The sequence below is a fragment of the Eptesicus fuscus genome, chromosome 12 (assembly GCF_027574615.1).
Source record: "Eptesicus fuscus isolate TK198812 chromosome 12, DD_ASM_mEF_20220401, whole genome shotgun sequence".
Taxonomy (NCBI): domain Eukaryota; kingdom Metazoa; phylum Chordata; class Mammalia; order Chiroptera; family Vespertilionidae; genus Eptesicus; species Eptesicus fuscus.
Genome location: NC_072484.1, coordinates 4,927,072 through 4,953,210, shown reverse-complemented (window position 1 = coordinate 4,953,210; position 26,139 = coordinate 4,927,072). Strand labels below are relative to the sequence as shown.

At 59.5% G+C, this 26,139-nt stretch overlaps 1 protein-coding gene across 1 annotated transcript in view; it reads right to left on the bottom strand.

Annotated features, from left to right (window-relative positions):
• Positions 1 to 3,967: 3,967 nt before the first annotated feature.
• Positions 3,968 to 26,139, bottom strand: part of PMEPA1 (prostate transmembrane protein, androgen induced 1) — a 52,217-nt gene continuing 30,045 nt past the window's right edge. The window contains exons 2-4 of the mRNA XM_054724356.1: positions 10,513 to 10,667; positions 6,595 to 6,648; positions 3,968 to 6,168 (exon numbers count right to left, since the gene is read on the bottom strand). Coding sequence (XP_054580331.1) covers positions 5,623 to 6,168; positions 6,595 to 6,648; positions 10,513 to 10,667 — 755 coding nt within the window. The 3' untranslated portion in view covers positions 3,968 to 5,622. The remainder of the gene's footprint in view (positions 6,169 to 6,594; positions 6,649 to 10,512; positions 10,668 to 26,139) is intronic.

The window sequence follows — 26,139 nt, the reverse complement described above, 5'->3', positions numbered from 1 at the left end:
GGATGGAGGCACAACTTTGTGCCTATACTAAGCCCACTGGGTGTTAACGGTGAATTTCATAGGATGTAAATCCAGCTCACCTTCTAAAAAAAAGAGAACTTTTATTTTTACAGGGAACTGCTGTTTCCAGGGGGAGGTGCAAACAGCCTCGGTCATCACTCTTATTCTCACAAGAAGAAACAAGTGGACATACTAAAAACCAACAACTTTTCTTCACCACCAGAGAATGGAGGCCACGGGACAGCCTCCACCGGGAATCTGCCGACAATGGAATCCAGACGGTCACCGCTGAGCCGCGTCCCGGCGCTGGCGTGGGGACCAGCTCGTTGGACCGGCTCTGAGGGCAGGCTTCGGCCGTTTTCCCGGCCGCGTTCCGATGGCCTGTGGACGTTCCTAACCATGTTCTCGGTGCCCCCTCCATACAGGCCTCACCCACCGCCCTCCCTGGTCGCTGTGCAGTCAGCGCGGCCCTGCCGAGCCCCCGGCATCCTGTGCTCACGCAGCCGCCTGGCTCAGCCCCTCCCTCCTTTTCTTCCTCATGCCTCTGGGCGCAATAATGCCGCCTTCGGCAACCTCCCTCTCACTTCTGACAGCCCCCTCTTGCCCTCTCGGGGTTGTGCTGTGGTCCCAGGTGAGTTCTTTGAGGTCTGGGGTTGGGCCTGATGCACTGGTACTCCCAGGAGCCTCCTCAGCGCCCCAACGAGCAGCCACCTTCTGCCATGACTTAGCATCATGCTTGCAATCTAATAGAAACTCCCAAAACATCAGCTGTTCCGAGTTCAGCCATTATTCTGGACCAGTGGTCGGCAAACTCTTAGTCAACAGAGCCAAATATCAACAGTACAATGATTGAAATTTCTTTTGAGAGCCAACTTTTTTACACTTAAACTTCTTCTAACGCCACTTCTTCAAAATAGACTCGCCCAGGCCGTGGTATTTTGTGTTAGAGCCACACTCAAGGGGCCAAAGAGCCACACGTGGCTTGCAAGCCGCAGTTTGCCGACCACTGTTCTGGACGGACACGGCTATACTGCTTGGGCTGTTCTCAAAAGTGTGTGTGTGGGGTCTCCTTCCCATTGGAACCCAAGGCTCCCCTCCCGATGGGAAAGGCTCTTCTGTCCTGACTCCCCGGGGAGGTGCTGCCTGGGAGCTCAGCCCAGGACCTACACACCGGCCCAGAAGCTCCAGGGGCACTGGGTTCCCGGAAACCCATCCCGGGAGCCCGTTATTAATAAAAGCGGCTCACATTTGCATGCGGCAGGCACCCTTTCAGACACCAGAGCAACCAGCTCACAGGTACCGCCATCAGCCCATTCTACAGATGAGGTGGCTGAGGGTCAGCAAGGGAGGCACTGGGGCTCCAGGCCCCGCTGGGGCACAGCGCTGCGATGCCTGCCCTGCTCCTAGCACTGAAGCATAAATGAGCTCTTTAGGTCCCCCCCAAGTGTTTGCGATCTGAGGTTTTCATACACCAGAGGCAGCAGGTAGCACAGACGCGTGCTGAGTTCCGTCCCCACGCAGTGGGCAGCTTTGTAAGCCTGTGGCCCAGAAGCTTAGGAAGCCTTGGGGCTGAGACCAAACTGGTCATCGCTCGGGTTATGGACGCTGTTTAGGCTGATTGAAAAACAACACTTCGACATGAGAGAAATAAACAAGTTTCTGTCGTGGGCCCTGTGGGTGCCCCACTCAGACCCGAGATCCCTTTTGGGGTTCTGTGATCCACTTCCCGACTCCCTGGTCTCCCTGGGAGACAACCGTGACACATCCCTTCAGACAGGGGCACGCCTCAGAGTGTACTTCTAGAAGAACCCTACTCAGACAGTTTTTCTCGCAGACCTTATCAGAGCTTTTGTCATGCCTTGGTGATTTAAAAATTTTCCAAGGAGGAAAGGTAGGTAATGTTTTGGAAATTCCTTTAACCCAAACACCACCTCTCTGGTTAAAACCACCCACCCGAGCTCGAGTTTGCACGGGGCTCCCTGCCCTAACGCAGGGGAGGAAGGAATTGGCCAAGGTCTCCCGGCAGCTCCGTGGGGCCCGGGGGTGGTTGCCGAGGGCGGTGGGGGCAGGGGAGCGACCAAAGAAATAAACCAGCCTCATTCCAAAGATTGTAAAATTTATTGTGTAAGTATTGCAGCTCTTCAGAATGTCATCCTCGCCACTAACGATTATTGGTAACAACAAGCAATTTCATCGGGCCCGTGGACGGGCATCGAGTACACAGGCTACCACCGCAGCAGCGGCGCGAGCCCGGTCCAGTCCGAGCGACACGGACAGTTTGCAGTTTAACGAAGTCGGGACACAGGGCGGCAAAGGCGAGCAGTTCCGGGGCCCAGGACACCAGTGGGCGCCGCCATCCGCACACCACCGCGGCCTCAGGCGGCAAGGGGAGCGCGGCCTTCGCAGCCCCCCAGTTACAGCAACACCTGAAGCACAGGTTCCGGAGGATGACAATTCTTCCCTTGTCATTGGGATGCTCTACGGACCTGGAAGCTTTGCGTTACATGTAGAAAAGAGGAATCTCTGAAACGCAGAATTCACAGACAAGACAGACAAGGACAGGGACGGATTCGGAGCTCACTGCACGGGGAAGAGGTCACTCTCAGCTCTGTGCGCAGACACTGGGCTTTGAGGGAACATGGACGGCTCACGGTGGACTTTGCTAAGTCCGTGTGCCTGGACCGGGCTTTGTGGGAACGGGGTGCGGGGGATGTGATGACTGACCAGCAGGAAAACAATGAGCATTACAGACAGCTGAGCTCCACCGCCTTTTCTGAGCCCAACCTGGTCCCCCTCCAACCAGCCACTTCTAAAGACCCCCCACTCTCTACTGGCGACAGGGGGCCTCCTGAGGGGTGCGCAAAGGCTTTTCAAAGGTAACAGCCTGACAGCCGACACCTAGAGGAAATCGTGCCCCCCGCACCCCAGCTCTGGGGTCCAGAGAAACCCAGAGCTTAGCTACGGCGCCACTTTCTGGGAACACACACCACTGTTGTTGAGATGCACGCCCCAGTGTCACCGGCCCGGCAGGAGCCCAGGTCAGGCCGCACGGGGACCTGGCCTGCAGCACCGACTGGGGCTGATCAGAGGAGCCAGCTCTGCCCTCCAACCGGCTGAGGTCGGCCGCCCGGCTTCCTCCTAACTCCTCCGAACTCCGCAAGTACAGCAGATCGGACCGCGCCACCGGCACCGAGGTTCAGAGGACCTGGGGGCGCTGCGCACGGGCTTTTGTCAGGCCCACTTCCAGGTTTCCACCCAGGGGGGCGGTAAGCACAGTACTCGGCCAGGGAGGCTGGGGCAGGAGGGGTCGCCTGGCCCAGGGAGGAGTGCAGGGTGGAGGGCAGGGGGGCTGGGACGAGGGAGGGCAAAGGGGGGTTTGAGAAGCAGCAGCCCTTTGTGGGCCAGGAGCGGGAGGCGGGTCCGGGGGAGCCAGGCACCCCCGGAACGCCGCCGGGCGACCGGAGCCCAGTGTTTCCTCAGTAAGGCACTAGGGACACTCCCCGGAAACGGACCTTTAAAACCGTTCCCTACAAATCGTCCCTGTCCTGTCAGCACAGATGGCAGGGGCGTCTCTGCTCGGCCTTTGAAAAGAACCCTCTTTGAGGGCAGCAAGCTTCAGGCTGAAGACCCACGGAGGGGCAGGCGCTGTGAGGCGGACACCTCTGCCAGGCTGGCCGAGGACGCGGCGGCCGTGCCTGGTGCTCGCCTGTTTGTAAAATTTGTATATAAACAGAGTTCAAATGGTCAGAACTTCAAAACTGTTCCCAGGTTTTCATTTTTCAAGTAATAAAATAGTTGCTTAAAAACAATAGTTATTGCCTCATATCTTTCTCTTACGTCAGTCGGCTAGTTGGCATTCTGCCAAAAATGAGGACACCTCCGTGGGGTGGGGGACGGGGGGCTGCTCTTCGGTTGAGGGTTGGGGGGGGGGGGTCCACCCCTCATGGAGATTAGCGAGTCCTCACCGGGAGAAAGGGCTCCAGCTCCAGCCACCGTCCTCGGCATATGCCAAGGGACCCCACTCTACTTCCTGCCATTCATCTCTACTCGCACGCACGTGTGCCCACGCACACCCACGAGGGGTCTCCCCACACCCAAATCTGCTCGGTAAAACACCGGTAAACAGGAGTCGTGTCCGAGGAAGATGCTGATGGGAACACAGGGAAAGACACACACGGAACAGGACTGTTCCCAGGAGGAATGGGGATGGAGAGAAGGCAGAGGACCCGCTTCCAAGCAGGGGTGGGGAAGCTTTTTTCACTCGCGGGCCATCCAAAATTACCACCTTAGAACCAGCCTGCTGTGTGCGGTCAGACATGCAACTCCCTCACCCTAATGCCTTGGCAGGGCCAGACCCTACGATTTCCCGGGTCTTACAGGACGCCCCCAGCCCCGGCCTAAAGCCTCGAGCGCGGGGTGCAGAGGCTGACGGTCCTTCTGCACGTCTGGCAGTGTCGCTTCTTCATCTCTGGTCTTCCGTGCTTGGCCCAGTAAGGGGGAATCCTACGTAGAGAGCGAGACAGGGACGAGGCACAGCCCTAGACGCTGGGCCTTTCCTGTAGCCAGTGGACTGCACTGACCGTAACCGACCAGCTCTGGAGCCACCGTCGAATTCTGCACAACATGCCGTCTACACCCCTTGACGTGTCAATAGCAGCACCTTCGCCCCTGCCTTTGGGGACCTTCATGATTAAAAAAAAAAATAGGAGGGAAAACTTAAATTCCTTCAGTAACAGTTTATTTCATTTGGGGAAGCAAAGCCACCGCCTGGAACTCGGTGCCTCTATTTCATGCGATTCAAAGGCTGCTCTGACCCCGAGGAGAAAGCGTGTCCCCTTCGGGCGGGAATGTGTAAGGAGGGAAGAGCCTACCCCAGCACAGCGCCCGCTGCGGACGCGCCGTCCCAGCCTCTCCGCTCAGGCGGAGCCCGTCTGCCCGCCGCCGAGCTCGGCATCTCTCCCTTAAGAGTCTCGACAAACGTGATAAAAGTTTCCGTCAAACAAGCACTGACATATTTATATTAAAAAATAGTGCAAAAGCTCAACATTTATATAAATAACTCTAAACCCCTGCTTTGTCATTGCTTCTTTACAAGGTAAGACACACGTTCCGAGCTGGCACTCCGAGTGGCCCCTTCCCCTTCTCGCTCAGAGAACAGCCTGTGTGTGTTTTAATAGGACTCTTCTAATACAAAAATACTCCTGCCCTCATACATACAGTTTCTCTTACTTTATATATATTTTTATATATAATATTGCAGATCTTTAAACAAAGGTTTTGTGCAAATATGTTTTTAAAGTTAAGTGAAATCGTCATAAACAAACGAAAGGAAGGAAGGAAGCCTTCACGAAGCTCGACTAGCAACAGAAAAAACTAGGGTAGAATTGTTTCTTCTCTTTTGCCTTCAAGACAGGGCTCAACAAAGAAACATCGTTTCTGTGTGTGTGTTTGTTGTTTTGCAAGCTTTCTTAGCTTGTGCATCCGGACCAGACAGACATGTGACTATTTATACACAGGGAGGGGGAGGGGACGGCGGCGCGTGTCCGCCCGGCCTCCTCTCTCCTCTTCGAAGTGCGGAGTGTTTGCCTTTTCACCCACCACTGCCCTGGCCGCGGCCGCACCCTAGAGAGGGTGTCCCTTCTGTTTCTCCTCTTGGCTCCAGGCGGCAGCGCTCTCCAGGGCCGCGAGGTGCGCGGGGTGGAGCCGGGCCCCCTCCAGCAGGGAGGCCGGCCCGCTGCTCTGCTGATGCTGGAAGGCGGCGGACCCGGGGTAGTGCCCGATGACCTCGCTGTAGGTGGGGGGCGGCCCCTCCATGCGCCCGCCGCCCCCGTAGCACGTGGCGCTGATGCCCGAGTTGCTGCTGGGGGGACAGGGGCCGCCCAGCATGGCGCTGTCCATCAGGTCGCTGTCGAAGATGGTCCTGTTTGGGGGTGCGCGCACCGACTCGCGGTTGAGCTCCAGCTGCTGCTCGGGGTCCCGCAGCTGGAGGGTGCAGGGGCCCTGGTAGGGCGGCGGCTCCTCCCCGTCCGACAGCGAGATGGTGGGCGGCAGGTCGATCTCATGCTGCAGGTAGGGGTAGGTGGGCTGGAAGCGGTGGACGCGGTCCCGCTGGGCGAAGGGGGGCACGGCCAGGCGGTCCGTGGGCCTCGGTGGGGCGTAGACCTGAGGCTGGAGGGAGCAGAGCAGAGTGAGGGTCCCCAGAAGCAGGGCCCGAAGCAAGGATGGCTGCGTGCGACCCTGCTCTCTGGGGAAAGGGAGGGCGGGGCGAGGCGAGCCTGGGGCCTGGCCTCCACCTGAGTACCGCCCCCTCCTGCAGCACTGGCCTGGGGCCATCAGAGCTGAAGGGGGCCGCCCTGGCTGGCCTGGGGCAGACACGGGGCTGCTCCCTGGGGTGGGTGCATCCTGTCCGGGCAGGGAGGACCAGCCACCGCGCGTTTCTTCAGAGAAGGGCAGAGAGTGAGCCTGTAGCAGCCAGCTGTTCAGCCCGGGAAGGGCACCGCTGGGCTGGGGGCCTCTGGGTCCACTGAAGCACTTTGGAGGGCAGGTATGGAGGGCAGGAGGGGAAGGGGGGGAAGCAGGCACACTGGGGCTCACCTCTGGGATTCCACTGCCGGACACGGTGCTCTCTGAGGGCCAGAGGCATCCTTCCTGTGTGGGAGGAGAGGCAGGTCAGGGGATGAAGGACAGCTGAGAGCCAGGGGTCCACCCGGTTCTGACCTGGGACCTTCCATTTGGAACGAGACCTCGCACTATCCACCTCTCTCCATCCCCACCGGGCCCTGGACACCTCTCAGACACCCATTTCTGGGCTCCGCCCCCCGTCCCTGAAAATGCACGCTCCACACTTTCTAAAACATGCAGCTGAATCTCCTTTCTCTGAACCCTCCAGCACCTCCTGTGCCTTAGAATAAACCCAAAGTAGCCATGGACTAGCTGCTAAGAAAGCCTGGCCGGATCCAGCCCTCCTGGCCTTGCCCACCCCCACCTTCCTGGCTGTGCCACCTTGGCGAGTGGCTGAATTCCAGCACTGAAGGAGTGGAGCGTACAAACCGCTCGGAGTGCACGGCGCCCTCTGCGAGCATATGAAAACACTGGACGCCATCACCACGCTGTCTCCAGCCCTGCTGACTGCTATCTAGTGCATCGAGATGCTAAGTGTGCACCTCAGGGCCTTTGCACTGGCCACCCCACTGCACGGCCAACTCCTTGTTTTTTTCTTTTTATCCTCACACGAGGATATGTGTATTGCTTTTCGAGACAGGCAGGGAGGGAGAGATGGAGGGAGGAGAGAGAGGGAGATGTGTGAGAGAGAAACATCCATCTGTTGCTTCCAGGATGTGCCCTGACCGGGCATCAAATCTAAGACCCTTCTTGGACGGGACGATGCTCCGACCGAGCCGCCCAGCAGGGCTCTTGCTTTCTAATCGCAGTGTCCCCTGCAGACGCCTGTGACACACACCTGGAGGGCCCGCACCCATTGCAATCCTGTCCTCTAATGATTTCCTTCACAAGACAGCTTGTCTCCTTGTTTATTTAGCTCTTGACTGTCTCGGCCTCCCCACTGTGAGCCCAGGTTACAGGTGAAGAAATACAAGCGTTAATCAGGGAAGCCCCACCTCGCTGCTTTGCCACGACATGATTCAGTGAGTCAACAGATGTGGATGTGGCCCCACTTCTGTGCCAAGCTCCGGGCCAGGTGCCAGGCATGTCGCTGCCACCTCATGAGGCTTATGCCCTCTGCCCTGAAACTCTGGGTGGGGCCTGCAGCTCCCCTGGGGAATGGAGAGGGCTGGCTCTGGACTCCCGTCTGCGCACAGGCAGCCAGGCTGCCCCGGCTCTGTATGAGTTCCAGCCACACTGCTGGCTCCCTCGTACCTACTACCCGCTGCGGGCAGCGTCTGTCCTGCTCAGGCCACCCTGACCTTGGCCCGTCAGAGGTTAGACAGTGAGCCCACCACAGAGGGGCCCGGGGACAGGAAACAGCATGCTCTGCAGACATCGGGGCCTCAGCTCCCACCGAGCCGGAAACCCTGCCCGAGGTTCCCGGGACCTCTATCATCTGACGAAAGACCCCTCCCTCTGTACTGACATTCCTGTTTCATGCGGAGACCTGAGGGCCAGGAAAGTGGGACCCCCACACCAGGATCAGTTCATCTGAGGGGCAAAAAAAATTTTTAAATTAAAGCTAGCTTTATTGAGATATACCTGACATATAATAAACTGTACATATTCCAAGTATATAACTTGGTTAAGTTTTGGCGTATGTATATACCAGGAACCCATCACCACAATCAGAGTAACAAACACATCCATCATCCCATTAATTCATTGGGGGCACTTTTTCTGGAGGGGTTCCCAGTTGAGGATTCCCTGGAGGGCTGCAATTTCTGTTATGGCCACTAGGGGGCCCTGTGTCTCTCAAAACTGTCCCAACAGGAATGCACTGACTAAACCATGAAGACGCATTGGGGCCTAGTATGTTCCAGGTGTGGGGATGCAGAGCAGACATACACGGTTACTGTTAATATGGTCGTCAGTGGCCATTTTGGTACTAATATTAATTAATAATGCCATATCAATTGCTGCCTTGGTGTCAGGCACTGTGATAAACTCTTTTAAGCTTCATTTCAATTCTCCCACTAAACCAACCACCTGCTCCCAAGTGGAGTCGGGAGCCCTGGGGAGGGGTGCAAGCAGCCACGGGGCCTTGGATGAAATGTGACCCATACAAGCCCCTCTAAAAGCCTCCTGTGAGGCCCTCCAGCCAAGCCCCGGCAGGACATGGCTGCCAACACCTCTTCCCCCACTTCCACCCCGCACTAGCGGAGCCCTAGCCCAGAGGTTCTCCACCTGGTTGCAAAGTAGCACCGCCCAGGGAGGTTGCGAAAACACCCATCAGCGCCTGGGTGCCCCACGGCAGACCCAGAACCACCCACCATCCTTGCCACTGACTACCTCCACTCGTGCACCTGGAGGTCACCTCCTCCTTCAGAGTTCCGGGAACCACCCACCAAGCCAGACGCCTGGCTGGAGGCTCCCACAGCACCCCAGCTCCCCGCCAGCCTGGCCCTGCGTACAGAAACCCACCGCCAGGACGGCACTGCGCTCAAGTAGAACCCCTGCCACGCAGCCGGTCTTCCTCGCCTTGCTCCCCAATTCCCTGAATGGCCCCAACATCTTTCCAGATGCAAATGCCAGACCCCCAGGGAAGATTCCATGGGAATGGGCTTGACTGCATGCCAGTGAGGAAACAAATACCCAGAAAGTCACCCCGAAAAGGGGCCACGGCAGGGCAGCCAGGCCGGGCTGGGCCCAGCCCCACGCAGACTGTGGCAGGGTTTGGGTCTCTCTGGGAGGCTGCTGGACCCAGAGATTCCTCAGACACGCCCTGTCTGGCAGGGGGTCCCCAGGGTGCTGCCACCCTTTCTCAGGCCTAACAAGGCTGTGCTTACCCACCCAGGCGTCCCCGGGGACCTGTGCAGGTGGCTGGGTAGATGGCAGGGGGGAGGGGCGCCTTTCTTTTAGCCCCGGGCATCCTGAATCCTAACCTCCACCTGGGCAGGAAGGCCCAGGTGCTGCCACAGAGCTGCCTCCCTCCGTGGAAGCAGGCACGCCGCCCCTGGGAGCCTCTGCACCTCCAGTCGCCAACTTCATCCTCCAGGACTACAGGCTGGGCCACCCGGCGGGAGAAAGGCTGGCTCCACCTATTCCACAGGGGCTCGCTGGGGCTTGGAGGGAAGGGGACCCACCTGCAGCATGTCTACAGGGCTGGCCTGTAGGGCTGGCGTATTGTCCTTTGTGCAAAAGGCCCTCACGGGCTCCAGCCCCGAGGGAGAAGAAACGGGGAGGAGAACAAACGGGCTGTGGCTCTTCAAACCTCTCAAACCGCCACTTAAAAGCTGTGAGGCCTCAGAGCGGCCGCTCCTTGCCCTGGCAACCTGGTGGCACACTGAGGCTGCGGCCTGATGCAAGCAGAGATGCCAGAACCTGCCGGGACAGGCCTGCCTGCGGACTTGGCTCAGCCGGAGACCCGGGATCCGGGAGGCCACACCCAGCACCGCCTCCTGTCCTGTCGCTGTCCTCCAGGTGCCCAAAGAACACCGCTCAGCCCAGTCTCGGGGCTGCCTGGAGCCACCTTCCTCGGTTCCCAGCTGCCCTCGGACCCCAGCGTCTGCCCCAGGCTTTCACACGAGTGGGACTGAAGCCCGTTTCATGAAGGAGGGCCTGGTCCGAGGGCACACGGCCAGGACCGGGGGAGCTGGGATTACACTCGGCCCCGGGAAGGGCCCTTCCCCGGGTGACCTGCTGCCTCCAAGGCGCTGAGTCCCTGCCCGATGCCCGGAGGCGCTGGCTGAGAGGAAGGGCTCTCCCGTGTCTGGGTCACCAGCAGGGCTCGGCACCTGAGCCACCGCCCTGTCTGCCCGGCCTCTGCCTGAACCCGGAGCTCTGTCTCCTGCAGGTCCTGGGACCCCGGCGTGGGGCACCCTGGCGCGTCCCGAGGGCGGCACTCACTGAGGACAGGGCGTCTTCTCTCCTCCTGCCCTGGCTGTGCCGGCCGATGAAGGAGCGCGCGGACAGCTTGTAGTGGCTGAGCAGGCACGTGATCACCACCACCATCACCATCACCACCACCACGATGATGGTGATCTCCACGAACTCCAGCTCCGCTGCAAGAGCAAGGGGACTCGTGAGTCCTGGGAACCCCACACGGACCCCCACACACCCAGCCCATAAACGCCCACGGCTCCTGCAGACGCCCCCACTCACAGAGACACAATCAATCACACCACACACGCCACCCTCCACGGACAGGAGTGTGAGGACCCCCCTCTGGCCAAGAGGCTCAGAACAACCAGTCCCCGTGGCTGCAGATACTGCAATTCTTATTTCTGGTTTTGTTTCGTTTCTCCTCGAAGGCAGAAAACCTCTCAAGTGCTGGGGAAGGAAGGGTATTTTGATCTTGCTGGAGGTTTCTGCTGACTCAGCAGGTCCCTGTTGAGGGGCTTGGCAGGTGGCCATGGCTGGTGCCAGCAGAGCCCCCCCTCTCCCCCCCCAGGATGCGACACTGGTGCCAGTCCTGCTGGGACTGGGGCTGACATGCAGAGGGGCCACCAGCCAGCAGGTGTTAGCCTCCCTGGCCTGCTGGGCAGAACACCCTGTCCAACAAGCAGAGGATGGTGCCTCCTGACCCAGACGGACAAGGAGACTCCACAATGCCACCAGGCACTCCAGAGCCACTCGCTGAGGGGCCCCCAGGGCAGGTTCAAGCTCACAGCCACTTGGCTCAGCTTTTTCTCCTCCAAGACAGAAGAGTGGAGTGGGCGGGGTGGGACGGGCGGCAGGTGAGGCATGGCTGTGGCTACAGGTGAGGTGTAGCTACATGGTTGCGGCTACAGGTGAGGTGTGGCTGCGGTTGAAGTGAGGAGTGTCAGTGGTTGCAGGTGAGGTGTGGCTGCAGTGAGGCGTGGCTGTGGCTGCAGTGAGGCATGGCTGTGGCTGCAGGTGAGGTGTGGCTGCAGTGAGGCGTGGCTGTGGCTGCAGTGAGGCGTGGCTGTGGCTGCAGTGAGGCATGGCTGTGGCTGCAGGTGAGGTGTGGCTGCAGCGAGGCGTGGCTGTGGCTGCAGTGAGGCATGGCTGCGGCTGCAGGTGAGGTGTGGCTGCAGCGAGGCGTGGCTGTGGCTGCAGTGAGGCGTGGCTGTGGCTGCAGTGAGGCATGGCTGTGGCTGCAGGTGAGGTGTGGCTGCAGCGAGGCGTGGCTGTGGCTGCAGTGAGGCGTGGCTGTGGCTGCAGTGAGGCATGGCTGTGGCTGCAGGTGAGGTGTGGCTGCAGCGAGGCGTGGCTGTGGCTGCAGTGAGGCATGGCTGTGGCTGCAGGTGAGGTGTGGCTGCAGTGAGGCATGGCTGTGGCCGCAGTGAGGTGTGGCTGTGGCTGCAGGTGAGGTGTGGCTGCAGGTGAGGCGTGGCTGCGGCTGCAGTGAGGTGTGGCTGTGGCTGCAGGTGAGGTGTGGCTGCAGTGAGGCGTGGCTGTGGCTGCAGTGAGGCATGGCTGTGGCTGCAGGTGAGGTGTGGCTGCAGTGAGGCGTGGCTGTGGCTGCAGGTGAGGTGTGGCTGCAGTGAGGCATGGCTGTGGCCGCAGTGAGGTGTGGCTGTGGCTGCAGTGAGGCAATGGCTGTGGCTGCAGGTGAGGTGTGGCTGCAGTGAGGTATGGCTGCGGCTTCAGGTGAGGCGTGGCTGCGGCTGCAGTGAGGCGTGGCTGTGGCTGCAGTGAGGCATGGCTGTGTTAGCACTCTGCCTCCAACGGGGCCCACCCAAACTCCAAGCCCTGCAGGGCCTGCCCCTCTCGACTCTGGTCTGTTTTCTGGAGGGTTCCAGCGGTGAACGTTGCTGTCGGTCCAACCACGGAAGCCTCTCCACACAGAGCCACACCCTCCGGGAGCCTGGCCCCTCATCCCGCGGGTCTCCAGGATGCCCACCTCTCCTTACATATCTGCCCACTGGCACCATTAGTAAGTAAGTCAGGCAAGTCTGCCCCCAGGGCACATGTGGCAATATCTGGGGACAGGAGTGACGGTCACAACAAGGGGTGCTCCTGGCGCGTGGTGGGCAGGGGCCAGCAGTGCTGTGCAACCTCCTGCGTGCACAGAATGCCCAGCGACGGGAGGGTCCAGAACAGTGACACGGGCATCCCTGTGTGGGGCCGAGTGCAGCCCAGGCCACGTCCATCAGCCACCTCAGAGGTCAGGTGACAGACTCCTCACCCAAGGCTCCTCCCACGGTCATTGCACCCAGGAATTTAATCTGGAGTTTGGGCCTGGGCTCTGGCCCGTGGGTGGGACTGTGTCTCCTTTTCCCTCTGGAGGGGCCAGGTGGGAGGATGGCCAGGGGCTTTGGTGCGACACAGAGACCTGAGAAGGCTGGGGCCCTGCCAGGCAGAGACTCGGCAGCCGCCGCCACCCTCTGGACACCCTGAGTTCTTGCCAGAAGGGCGGGCCTGGGTTGGGCAAAGGCCAGGCGTCTGGCCTCAGATCAGTAACTATGGCCACACCTCCTGCCTCCCCAGACAGGCTGGTCCCGGGCCCGGCAGCCTGGCTTGGTTCCACAGGGCCAGGTCCTGGCGGTTAGGACCCAGGATAAAGCCACCCATTCAGGGACACACAGGCCGGCTGTGTGCAACACCATGGCCTCCCCCGAGGGGCCTGTGACTCCCCGCCCCCCGCCTGGCCCACTCTGCCCCCAGCCAGACAGCAGCAGTGGGCACCCGTCTCCCCTCCCCCGCTGTCTCAGGGGCCCTGACCATGCTGGGCCTGGAAGGGGTGTGGGCTGCCTCTGTCCCTGCCCAGGCGGCCCGCAGGGCCCAGGCCAGGCTCTGCCCTCCTGCTGGTGTCGCCAGGTCTGGATGGCGACAGCGGCTGTAGCACAGGGCCATGGATGGGCCCCCGCAGACCGAGTGCGTGTGAAGAACGCCCACAGCTCCACGGATGGCCAGCAGGGGCCCAGAGGACCTGGTTTCTGGAGTCCGGTGTCCAGAGAGGATCGCCCCCAGAAATGAGCAGAGGGGGCTCCTGACAGCACTGCTGTACCCACCCCGGTGCCGGCCACAACCCACGAAGGCACGGGCCACAAACCCCGTGGCGGGAGAGAGAGAAACTCTCAGAAAAAGAAAGTACGGCTGGTTTGGGGTCATATTCTGGAAGCCAAGGCATGGAGCCTGGGCCCAGAGCAGGGAGGAGACTGGCCAGGGTCCCCGAGCCTCTCTGTGGCCCAGGCCGGCACAGCCGCTGTGCCCTGACCTGGCTCGAGTCCATCCCTGCTGCCCAAGCTGAGGGGAGGACGGAGGGCAGCTGCCGGGAAGCCTGTGGATGGTGATGTGTCCGCACTCAGGGAGGTGCCCTTAAGGTGACCGTGATTACTGGGGGGGCTCACTAGTACCCCAGCGACAGCAAAACAAGGGCAGCCCAAACCTATTAGCCCGAGGAGAAAGGGGTCACCTGGATGCCGCAGACCACGCCCGGCACAAAGGCTCGGGGCGGGCACCGAGTGTGCAGGAGCCCCAGCAGCGGACTCCCCGGGACAGGAGAGAACGCCCAGGGCGGGGTTTGGCCTTGGCTGTGGGGTGAGGGGACTCTGGTCCCGCTGACAGCACCCCCGTGTACTTTTACAAGCAGAGGACATGAACCCCTTCTCTGGGATGTGCACCCCGAAAGCACCTGCTGGGAAAGGTGGCACACTGGAGGCCCGAGGACATCGGCACCCACAGTCCCCTAACCGGGGTGGCGGCCACCCTCTATACAGGCTGTGCCATCGCTGGCCCAAGCCCCTCCCGGGTCAGTCACCGGCCTGGCCCCTGGGGTAGCTTGGGCCTCAGCGTCGTGTGACCCTCACTCTGGCTCCCACAGGGGGTGGGGGTGCGGGGGGAGAGCACTCACAGCATGAGCCCCTCTCCCCAGTCCACACAGCCCTCTGGAAGGCGCTGCTGCTGGAACCCCATGGGCCAAAGGGGACAGTGCCCAGGCGGCTCCCCAGTGGGCCCACCTCCCCACCTCCCCAGAACCTAGGGACCCTCCGGGAGGCTGCCCCGCCTCTAGTGCCAGTGACTCGTCCAAGAGCTTTAAAGGCACTGCGAGGCCAAGCACAGGGTGGGCGGCTTCGGGACCTCCAGCCAAAGCGGAGTCCCAGGTCACTCAGCTGCCAATGGTTAGATGCAGGGCCCTGCCTCAGTTTCCCCAAACTGACAGACCTCCCTTTACCCGGACAGGAGGCCAAGTGGCCTGGATGGTACATGCAGAGGTGGGACCTAACACTGACCTCCAACTTGAGTCCCCAAATCTCCTGTGACCACAGGACCCAATGCCAGAGCCTGGTCACAAAGGGGACAGAGCGAGAGGGGGCGGGCGGGCTGGTCCACAGCCCCACTCGCGGTACTCATGGTAACTACTCGCTGTAACCATGGTGACGGTGCTAACAGCTGCAGCATGTGCAGGCCGGCGCTGAGCTCTGTTCCCCCGGGTGATGAGGTGGATGCCATCCCCATCCCCAATTTGCAGACCAGCAAACTGAGGCTCAGGGAGCAGTGGCCTCTGGCCATACCTAGAAAAAGCAGGGCCAGGGCCTGAACCCAGAGCCTCCCTGAGAGCTAAAGTGGGAAAGGGCCTCATTCTGCTCAATTCTCCTGGCTCTCCCACACCCCAAGCGCCTCTGAGGACACCTGCGTCTGCCAGCTGCGAGGTGTGACCACACCTTGGGCACACGCACCTCTGTGAGCCCCAGTTACAACCTGGAGAGAGCTCAGAGAGGACAGGACGCAGCAGGTGCTCCGTGGTCACTGTTACCATGATTCCCGACACCCCTGTGGGGACAATGGCACCCCTCCCCAAGACTGGTGCCCAGGAAATGCTGGCTCTGTCCCAGGGTTCAGGGTTTGGGGCAAGGTCATCCAAAAGGCCACCCAGGCTGGCAGCTGGGTCAGAGGCCACTAGGGACTATGGGCCCTTGTCCCTGCTCCGGGGACCCGGCTGTGAGACGGAGCCCTCGGGAAAGACAGCACTTTTCCTCACTGTGTTGGGGCATCAGGTCTGCGGGGTGGGCGGGCGAGAGTAGCTGTTCTTTCGCTCTGTATGCCCCCCTGGGGTGGGTGACGGGTGTGGCAGGCTCCGGGGTGACCGGGCCCTTCTTCCGCGTGCAGAGTGAGGCCGCTCTAGTTTAATTAGCATCCTCTTTCCTTGTGAACAATTTCAAACACACAGGTCCCTCTGCGGCCCCGGAGGGGTCAGGCCTCCCGGCTTTTGTCTTCTCTGCCACAGACAGACGCAGTGGCTGAGATAGTCACACACACCTCGGATCCCCTGGGTGTCCGGCACGGCCCGAATCCCACGGACATCGCTTTATCGAATCCTCACTGTCATTCTGTGACCTCCCCCCGTTACACGGAGGCTGAGAGAGGTGAGGGGCTGGCTGAAGGCCCTACAGCCCACGGGCCCCGATGAGGCCGCCTGCCCACACCCAGGCCTAAGTCCCATGGTTCCAGTGTCGCCAACAGCGGGGTTCAGGCAAAGGCCTCGTGTTAACGGGACTGGCCGCCTGGCCCTGGCTGGAGCGTCACCCACCACGTGGTCCTGGAAGCCAGTGGCTGTGGCCAGTGGTACCCATCTCTCTCCGCCAACATGGAGGAAAGCGAGGACAAAGAGGAAAGAACTGCTTGCCAGGCACAGGGAGCTGTGGGCACCACCCTGGGCATTTCATAAAGACACTAGCAGCTGCCCACTCCTCTGCACCGTCTGGGTGCCAAGCACCTCGCCAGGACAGGACTTCCCGCTTTAACTCCCATGACCACCTGGGTGCACGCCAGCCCCTCACAGCCAGGGGCCGAGGGGGGAGCATCCCGAAGCCACGGCTGCCAGGATGCTCTCTCAGAACCTGGTTTTAAGATTACATTAAAATCGTGGCTTAAAATCAATTATTTCAAAATAGTTATGAAACACTCGACCAGCTCTGTGACACAGGAAGAATACGCAGGGATACATTTTTGACACGACCGCATTAAATTGGGCCTGGCAGGTTTCAATGGGGATCGGACCCGTGCTTCCCACTGACCACTGCGCGGGTGCAGCTGGCGCCGCTGTGGTCTGGAGCACGTGTTCCTGAGGGGTGAGTGAAGGGAAAGATGGGATTCGCTTGAGTCCAAGTTTATGGCCCCCTGTTCTTGGTGACAGAGTTGTCACCTGAATTACGGGCAGGAACCTGGGCCACTTCCCAGCTGTAAATGGAGAGGGGCTGGTGTAGGATTTGCTAATTTGTGCCAAGAGCAGGCCTGGCTATGCAAGTATTATCCTACTTAATAAAAGCCTAATATGCAAATCGACCAAATGGCGGAACGACTGGTTGCTATGATGTGCACTGACCACCAAGGGGCAGACACTCAACACAGGAGCTGCCCCAGCCTGCAGGCCCCAGGCCAGCCAAGGCAGGTGCCAGCAGGGGGCTCCCCCGATTGCCCCACTGGTCACCCGCAGATAGGCCCTGATCGCTGGCCAGGCCTAGGGACCCTGCCCATGCACAAATTTTGTGCACCAGGTCTCTAGTCCTATCTAATAAAAGATTAATATGCATATTAACCATCACTCCGCTACACCCACAAGCCATGCCCACCAGCCAATCAGGAGCGAGTATGCAAATTAACCCAAGATGGCTGCAGTCACAGAGAGAGCAGGAGGGAGGCTTGGGTTTCTGCAGTGATGGAGGAAGCCAAGCTTTCTGCACACCTGGCCAGCCCAGGCCTCCGCTTAAGGCTACAAAGTTTCAATTATAGAAGGTAAATCAATCCCAACAGAAATGGCCGCCAAGCAGAAGGCTTGGCTCCGCTCCAGGCTACAAAGTTTCAATTGTAGAAGACAAATAAATCCCAGATACCAGGGCCTTTGCTTGGGTCGCCGGGGGGCATGGCCGGCCTGCAAACCACCACAGGACCCTCGCCCAGGCCACCTCACGCCCCAAGGGAACCCCCACCCTGATCTGGGACACCCTTCAGGGCAAACCAGCTGGCCCCCACCCGTGCAACAGGCCTCTATCCTATCTAATAAAAGAGTAATATGCAAATTGACCATCACTCCAACACACAAGATGGGTGCCCCCATGTGGTCAAAGATCCTGCCCCCATGTGGACACAAGATGGCCACCACAAGATGGCCAGCAGGGGAGGGCAGTTGGGAGGGACCAGGCCTGCAAGGGAGGGCAGTTGTGGGCGATCAGGCCAGCAGGGGAGGGCAGTTAGGAGGGACCAGGACTGCAAGGGAGGGCAATTGGGAGCGATCAAGCCTGCAGGGGAGAGCAGTTGGGGGGGACCAGGCCTGCAGGGGAGGGCAGTTAGGGATGACCAGGCCTGAAAGGGAGGGCAGTTAGGGGCAAACAGGCTGGCAGGGGAGCAGTTAGGCATCAATCAGGCTGGCAGGGGAGTGGTTAGGGGGTGATCAGGCTGGCAGGCGAGCAGTTGGGAGCCAGCAGTCCTGGATTGTGAGAAGGATGTCCGACTGAGATCGGGCCTAATTGGGCAGTTGGACATCCTTCGAGGGGGCCCAGATTGGAGAGGGTGCAGGCTGGGCTGAGGGACACCCCCACACACACACACACCCCGTGCACGAATTTCATGCACTGGGCCTCTATATATATATATAAATGGGTGTGATGGCCACTGAGATTTTTGGACAATCATTTGAGTGGAAGTGGGGTGCTGGGGCTCATTTCTCTCTCCTCAGCTGGGGAGCCGGGCCAGAGTTCACTGGCTCTTGCCAGCCCACGGGAGCTTCCAGACCAGACGACCCCCCACCACCCGTGTCTGCTCCGGGCGGAGGGGCAGCCCGTGCAGGCTGCCCGTGTCTGGCCTCCCGGCCGCACACCGAGGAATCAGGAACTGACGCTGTCTGAAACTTATGAAAATCTAATCTTGTTAGGCCTGCCCGGGTGAGACCCACCAGGGAAGGCCTCATTGTCATTCCACGGCACCCCAGCCTGCCTGGGCTCCAGCCACTTCATTTACTGTCCCTCCTCCCTCTCCACCCCCCTGCATTTGAATGAGAACCCAGCCCCCCCCCCCCCTGCAAATTTCAAATAAAATCGAACCAGACATCAAAGGAATAACTTTCTGATCACTCCCGGCACCTTCCCTTCTTCCCTTCCCTTCCCTCTCCCCCTTCCCCTTCCTTCCCTTTTCTTTCTTCCTTTCTTTTTCTTTATTGAATTTATTGGGGTGACATTCGTTAAGAGAATTATGTAAGTTTCAGGTGTACGATTCTCTAACACATCATCTGTATACTCCTGGTGCCATTCATTTCAGACACCTCCACGGCATGATAATTTCTTGGGTAAGGTCATTTATAGGTCACAAAAAATGGATAGCGTCCTCTTGAGGTTTGGGGGTGAACAACAAACCTGGACCAATTTTCTCTTTTTTTTAAAACAAAATGTACCGGCCCTGGCTGGTGTTTCTGTGATTAGAGTGGATTAGACTGGCCCACACACCGAAGGGTCTTGGTTCAATTCCCAGGCCTAGTTGGGGCGCGTTAGAGAGGCAACTAATCCATGTCTCTCTCTCATGCTGATGTTTCTCTCTCTCTCTCCTTCCTCCTCCCTTTCTCTCTTCTACTCTCTAAAAAAAAGCAATGGAAAAAATATCCTTGACTGAGGATTAAAAAAGAAATCCTATATAATAAAAGGATAATATGCAAATTGACCCTAATGGCGGAATGACCAGAATGACCGCTCGACCAGTCACTATGAGGCACACTGACCACCTCTTGGTCCCTTTTCCCGGCCGGCAGGCTCCCATCGCCTCATGGCGAATGGGGAACCGGGGGTGGGTGGCAGGGGACATGGGTGGCACCAGGCGAAGGCCCCCGTCCTACCAGTCACCCCACACACAGAGGGCAACCTGTGGCGGGGCGGGGCCGGCGAGCAGGCGGGAACAACTGATCTCTCGGTCCCTTCCTGCGGCCAGCAGGCTCCAATCACCCGATGGTGAAAAGCGAACCGGGGGTGGGTGGCAATGGGGGTTGGGGCCAGGGGCCGGCTGCGGGCAGCTGGGGAAGATGGCCCTGATCGCAGGCCAGGCCTAGGGACCGTACTGGCACATGAAATTCGTGCACCGGGCATCTAGTAATAATCATAAAAAACAGACTGTTCTGCGTATCAAGTGCTCACTGTGTGCCAAGCACGCAGCTGAGCGTCTGGCCCCATTTACCTGAACGCGCAGCCTGAGACGCTGCCTGGTGTGCCCGTGTCCAGGAGGGAACAAGTCACGTGCCTGCTGGACCGTGCCTGGCACCAGGCCCGAGGCTCCCTGCCCGGCTGCTCACGGCAGAATTGAGGGTGCAGGTTCAGAGCATGAGGTTTGCCCCCAAGGTCCATGAGTCTGAATCCCAGCCTTGCCACTTACTGTGACTTCAGGCAAATGGCGCCTGGGGGGGAACGGAGGGCTGACCGGTCCCCACTTCCCACCGCTGTGCAAGAAATACGCACGCGCCTTTGGAGTCAGGTATCTCCAGGAAGGAGCCCCGGATGCCCGAATCCACCCACCGAGGCTGGAGAGGCCCGCGGAGTGGTCCCTCTGCCAGGGCCGGGGCTAGTGGACAGCGTAAGCTGGGGCTCGTGCCCCTGCAGAGCAAAAACTCTCCTGGAACCTTTCAAGTGTGAGCCTTGACCAGGGAAAGCAACTTCTGGGCTTCACCCCCACATGGATTCCTCCTGGAATTCTCTCCCTTCGCTCCGCACTCTCTGTGACAGGACCTCGCCCAGGCAGACCTCGGGGCCTTGGCACGGGCCCTTCCTGCTCCCCGGAAGGATCTTTCCCCACATCCAAGTGCTCGCTGCCTCCTCCCCTCGGCCTCTGTCCCAATGTCACCTCCCCAGGATGTGTCCCTGAGCACCCTGTCTGACTGTCCCAACCCCAGGACCCACGTCCTGTGCCTGCCCCACTGTTGTCTGCGGCACTAATCTGAAATGCCATCTGTGACCCGTCTAACCACTTATTTCCTGCCACCCCTCCTAGGACAGTGGTCGGCAAACAGCAGCTTGCGAGCCACATGCGGCTCGCAAGCCGCGGTTTGCCACTCTGTTGACTAATGAGTTTGCCGACCACTGACCTATACTCTCGATTCCAATTATTACAGGCTGTTGTTGTTCCTTGTGATTAAGCCCCTATCCCAGTGGTCGGCAAACTCATTAGTCAACAGAGCGGCAAACCACGGCTCTCGAGCCAGAGCCGCCGTTTGCCGACCACTGTCCTAGGACATCCGTGTCACCTGGAGCGACTCTTAGTCTCTGCAGCCCCAGCACCGAGGACAGCGCCTTCCCCGGAGCAGGTACACAGCACAATCTGAGTCAATGATCCGTTGTTCCCTCGCACGCACCTGAGTGTCCAGAGGCCCACGCAGGTCTGCATGGAAGGACAAAATCACCGGGAGCCCCGTCAACATCCCCCCAGGGGGCGGCACAGCCAGGGAGACTGCGCGCACCAACTCGAAAACCACCCGGCTATGAGCAAGAAGCCACCAAATAGGACGAGCCCATTTTTGTTTAAGGAAGTATGAATATATATATGTTAACATACATGTGAATGTTGCACACCCATGTCTGTGGGTATGTAGGGACTGGGGGCCAGCGGGCACCACCCCTCCATGTGACACGCCTGCTGCATGCGCACGTAATTCCACTCGAAGTGAAAGAGACAAGATGTGAGCAGCACCTGTCAGTATCCGGAACAGACAGAGGCCTCCCACGTGACACTTCCCAGCACTTTGGGGGGGGGGGTGGGGGGTGAAGGCCCTGAGTCTGGCAGCACTTTGGGGGGATGGGGCGAAGCCCAGACATCAGGTGGCCTCTGGCTGGCCCGGAGGTGACTGACCACCCCATCAGGTGTCCCTGGCTGGGGAGCCCGAGGCGCCATCCAGGTGCCAGGAGGTCCCCCTGGGCCTGCCCCCTGGCTGGAGGGGAGACGCATGTGGCCAGACTCTCCTCAACCTGGACTGACGGGCGGCTACGCAGAAGGCAGTGTCCTCCCACCTGCGTGTCCCTGGAGAGCCAATGTGATAACTGGAGACAGTCCAGCGCACCCCATGGCCCCTCCTAGGCTCTCCTCGCCTGGCCGGCCGTCTCTGCCCTCCCGCCTCCCTGGTCAAACACACGTGTGCGCACGTGCACACAATGTACTTCCCTGCTGGGCTTGGCCCCCACCCCCCTCTGGGCTCCAAGCACCTGGGTACCACGCTGAATTCCAACTCGTCTCCCCTCTGGTCTGGGCGTCTCGGGATGGGCACCCAGGACTCAGCTCTGTACTCCCGGGGCCACTAAGAGAGAAGGTGCCACGCGAGGCTGCCCCAGCTCAGGTGGAAGCATGCGGAGCCAAGGGTCCAGACACAGTCAAGGTGAGTGATGAGCCGACAACATGGGCCCGGGTCTAAAGGACTCTGAAGGTAAACCATTCCCTCCACCTGTCCTGCCTGCCGCGCGTCCTCCCTCCACCAGGTGGGACACCTTCCTCGGCGGGGAGGGACCACCCAGAACTGACTGCCGACGCCCAAGTGGCAGCTGTGCAGAGCCTCCCTCGTCGGGGCTTCGCCCCGCTCGGCCCAGGTCATCTTTCGGGCGGTGGCCTCGGAGGGGGCGGAGGGGCGGGTGTGGGTCCGAAAGCACTTGTGGGAACCGGCTGGTGGGCTCGAGGGACCGCAAAGGGCTATGTAATCATTTTAGAACCTCATGATTAAAAGCTCCTTCAACAGGAAAGACAAAGCAGTGCTTTTATCTTTCTTGCTATTATCCAAATGGAAAGAACTAATGGGATTTTTTTTTCTATTGTCACCGACATCGAACATCTTTAAACACCCACTGTCAGCAGGATATCACTCACCACGCGGGAGCTATCGGCAGAATGGAGTGAACTTGCAGAGAGACACCTGGTTCTGTCAATGGACCCGCTGGGGGTGCAATGGAAAGTCACTTAAAATGCATCAAACAGCCCAGCCCGTGTGGCTCAGTGGTTGAGCGTCGACCTATGAACCGGGAGGTCACAGTTCGATTCCCGGTCAGGGCATATGCCCGGTTGCAGCTCCATCCTCAATGTGGGGTGTGCAGGAGGCAGCCAATCAATGATTCTCTCTCATCATTAATGTTTCTATCTCTCTCTCCCTTCCTCTTTGAAATCAATTAAAAAACATTTTTAAAAATAATAAAAATAAAAATAAAATATATCAAATGCATTTTAATTCAGGAGAGTAGGTAACAAATGGGAGGGGTGGGCATGGGTGGGGGAGTTATCTGCCGTTGGTAGTGTTGGCCATAATAATCTTCTTTGGCGGTACCTACCAAAATTGCCCTGGCCAGGTGGCTCAGTGGGTTGGAGCATCGTCTGGTGCACCAAAAGGCTGCGGGGTTGATTCCTGGTCAGGGCACATACCTAGATTGCAAGTTCAATCCCCAGCTGGGGCACATGTGGGATGTTTCTCTCTCCCTCTTCTCTCTCTAAAATCAATAAGAACCTATCTTTGGGTGGGGATTAACTTTTTTTTTAAATGCATGCTACCTTTCTAACCCAATGAATGTCACTTCCACGACTGTATCTAACAAAAAATTCACAGATGGGCCGGGAAGCATGGGTACATGAGGTGACCACTGCAGCATTCCTTAAGTGAACAACCAGCGGCACCTCCATCCCACTAAACACTCAGTAAGCCACATGACGGATATGACGGGGCCACTAAGAACATACAAACCTACAGCAGGGCTCCGCAGCCTGGGCGCTGCTGACATTGGGGCTGGGCCACGCTCCACGGGGGAGCCGCCCTGTGCATCACAGGGTGCTTAGCAACACCCTGCTCTCTGCCCCCCGGGGCCAGGAGCACATCACCCCAAGGTGTGACAACCCACAATGTCTCCAGACGTCGCCCAGTGTCCCTGGCTGAGAATCGGCCGGCTGAGGCCCACGGGTCCATAGGTTGGTGGTGGATGTGCTAGAGATCACTGTTGGGCAGAAGTGAAGAGACTGGAACAGTGTATGTCATACAGACCCATTTCTACAGCAAACATGACGATCTCAGCAAATGGTTAACAATGGCTACTTCTGGAAGAGGGGGACTATACTTGTTACTCTCTGTATTTCTATAGTTTGCATATGTTTGGTCACTTTGGTTTAAAAAAAAATCTTAATTAGCATACCAGAAAGACCCAGGGGTACGCGTGCCTGTGTGTGAGCTCGAGTGCGGCCAACAGTGCGAGGCACGCTCCCTGCACACCAGCAGATGTTCCTCTCTCTCAACGACCCCTTTCCAAGAGCTGGTGTTTCCCAACATGAGCCAGGAGGGGCGGTGGGCCGGCTCCGGCTCCAAGCCTCTTGACACAAAGCAAGCACCACTCTGAGTCGGGCGGCACAATGCGGTCCCTATTTAGTCACTTTTCAATAGCTCCTCAATCAACCGGCCACGTGCTGGGGCGCCGCCGGGGTCGGCCGGGCGGCCACCATCTGCAGGGGCCTCCCCACTGACCCGGGGCTGCCCTTCCCTTTCAGGACTGAGTTATTTGGGTCTGAGCCAGGGCAGAAGCCGGGAGGTGGACTGATGGCCAAGGTCAAAGGTCAGAAGGCAGGAGAAGGTGGGGAACAGGCTCCCTGGGCCCCAGGAACTGAATTTAATTCTGTACACGCAGGGCAGGGGAGTGGGGCCCCGGAGCTGGCCTGCCGGGACCCAACCCCAGCTCTGCCAGTGGCTGAACATGTGACCCGAGGAAGTGATTTCATTCTGTGCCTCAGTTTCCCCAACTGGAGAAGGGGCACCACTAGCACACACCTCTCTGGCTTGTCTCCCACCTTCAGACCCTTGGCCATGCTAGGGGTCCGTTGTGAGAATCGGTGGGAAAATGCGTCTCGGTGCCAAGCGCACAGTAAACCCACTAGGGACGGCGGCTCAGGAGGCTGCTGCTCAGAGCCACCTGCAGGGCTGGCTGCTCTCACCCACCTCCCAGGTCCTCCGCCTGGGTCTCAGGAAGGGGACCTGTGTTGCAGACTCCATGTCCGTGTCCCCCCAGATCCATTTGTTGAAGCCTGGACCCCGAGGGTGGCTGTGTCTGGAGATGGGGCCGCTGAGAAAGTAATGAGGCCGTTGGGGTGAGCGCTGGTCCTACAGGGTGAGTGTCCCTAGAAGAGACGCCGGCGCGCACACATCGAGGGAGAGCCTCTGACCGTCGACAAGCAGGAAGAGAGGTCTCACCAGAAACTCAACGTGCTGGACCTTGACCTTGGACTTCCGGCCTCCGGGACAGGGAGACGGTCAAGTTCTGCTGCTTAACCCCGGGTGTGGTGTTTGGCTAGGGCAGCCCCCAGCAGACTAGTATTCCTGGGAGAGACAAAGGAGCTTCAGGCAGGGAGACCGCCTGCAAGTCCTGGGGGAAGAACCCGTGCCCGAGACGCACAAGCACCCACTGGGGACAGAAAAGGCCGACCTTAGTCTAATCTATCCTGGGGACGCTGCAGTCCCGCCGTCATTCAAGCAGCACACGGGCTGTGCACCTACTGTGTGCCCGGTGCGGGGCTCACAGCCGCCCTGGAAGCTGAGGTTTCAATCTTCCCATGACTGGTCTCCTCTGCGGCACGGGATTCGAACCCGTGCCCCTGCCTGGGTTTACTTCTGGGTGGACGCTGGATGCCCTGAAACCTCCCAGCGCCGTTCTAACAAGGAAGGCCCGCCAGGCACCTGTGCCCTCGCCCTGTGTCCTGCCCGGGGTCAGAGGTCTCCGTCATTCACCACACCTTCCCGACGACTCTCCAGAGAGTCCTCATCCCACTGTCCCCCTGCTTTAGGGACGAGGAACCTGAGGCTGCCTGAGCTCACACAGGTTAGGGGGCCCGGCCTGGGACACTGAAGCCCGGTGTCCTGACCTCCACGCTTGTCACCGAGCGACACGAACTCAACACAGAGCCACACCAGCGCCTGCCCCTCTGGCAGCCCCGTGAGGACAGCAGTGCCAGCGCCTTCCTCTGTCCGGCCCCCTCAGCCTGAGAAAGAGCAGCGGACAGAAAGGCCCGCGTCCCCCAGAAGCCAGACGGGCGGGAAGGCCTGTGACACAGAGCCCCTCATGGTCCCTGGGCCGCGCTCAGCTCCTCCTTCACTGGGACCCCGATCCCGCGGCCCGGCCCCGGCCCGGCCCGGGGAATCCTTCCTGCCAGTGTGTTTTGTGGGGAAGGTTCTAGGGAACAACGGTGGACGCAGTGGCACCGGCCCCTGCATGGCCACCTGGCCGGGCAGGAACAGGGAGGCTTGGGGGAGGCGCCCAGCGCTGCGGGGGCCCCAGCCGGGGGAAGAGAATGTCCCTCTGCCTGTCTGAGTCCGGGTCTGTCCCAGGGCACCTGTGTGTGTCTCCCATCTGCCTGTGAACGTGTCTCCTTCTCTCGGGGTCCGTTTTCCTGGTGTCCCCATGTATGACCAGCTGGGGTCTTCTCCTTACACCCTGTTCGAGCCTCTTCCTCTCTCTTTTCCAGGTGACAGGCAACGCGAAATACCCAGAGGGCAGTTATGAGCCTCCCGCCCTGGCGCCTCTCCTGGTCCCCTCTCCCCCCCAGGCTGAGGCTTCTAGCCTCGGAATCACTTCCTTTGGACACAGCATCGTC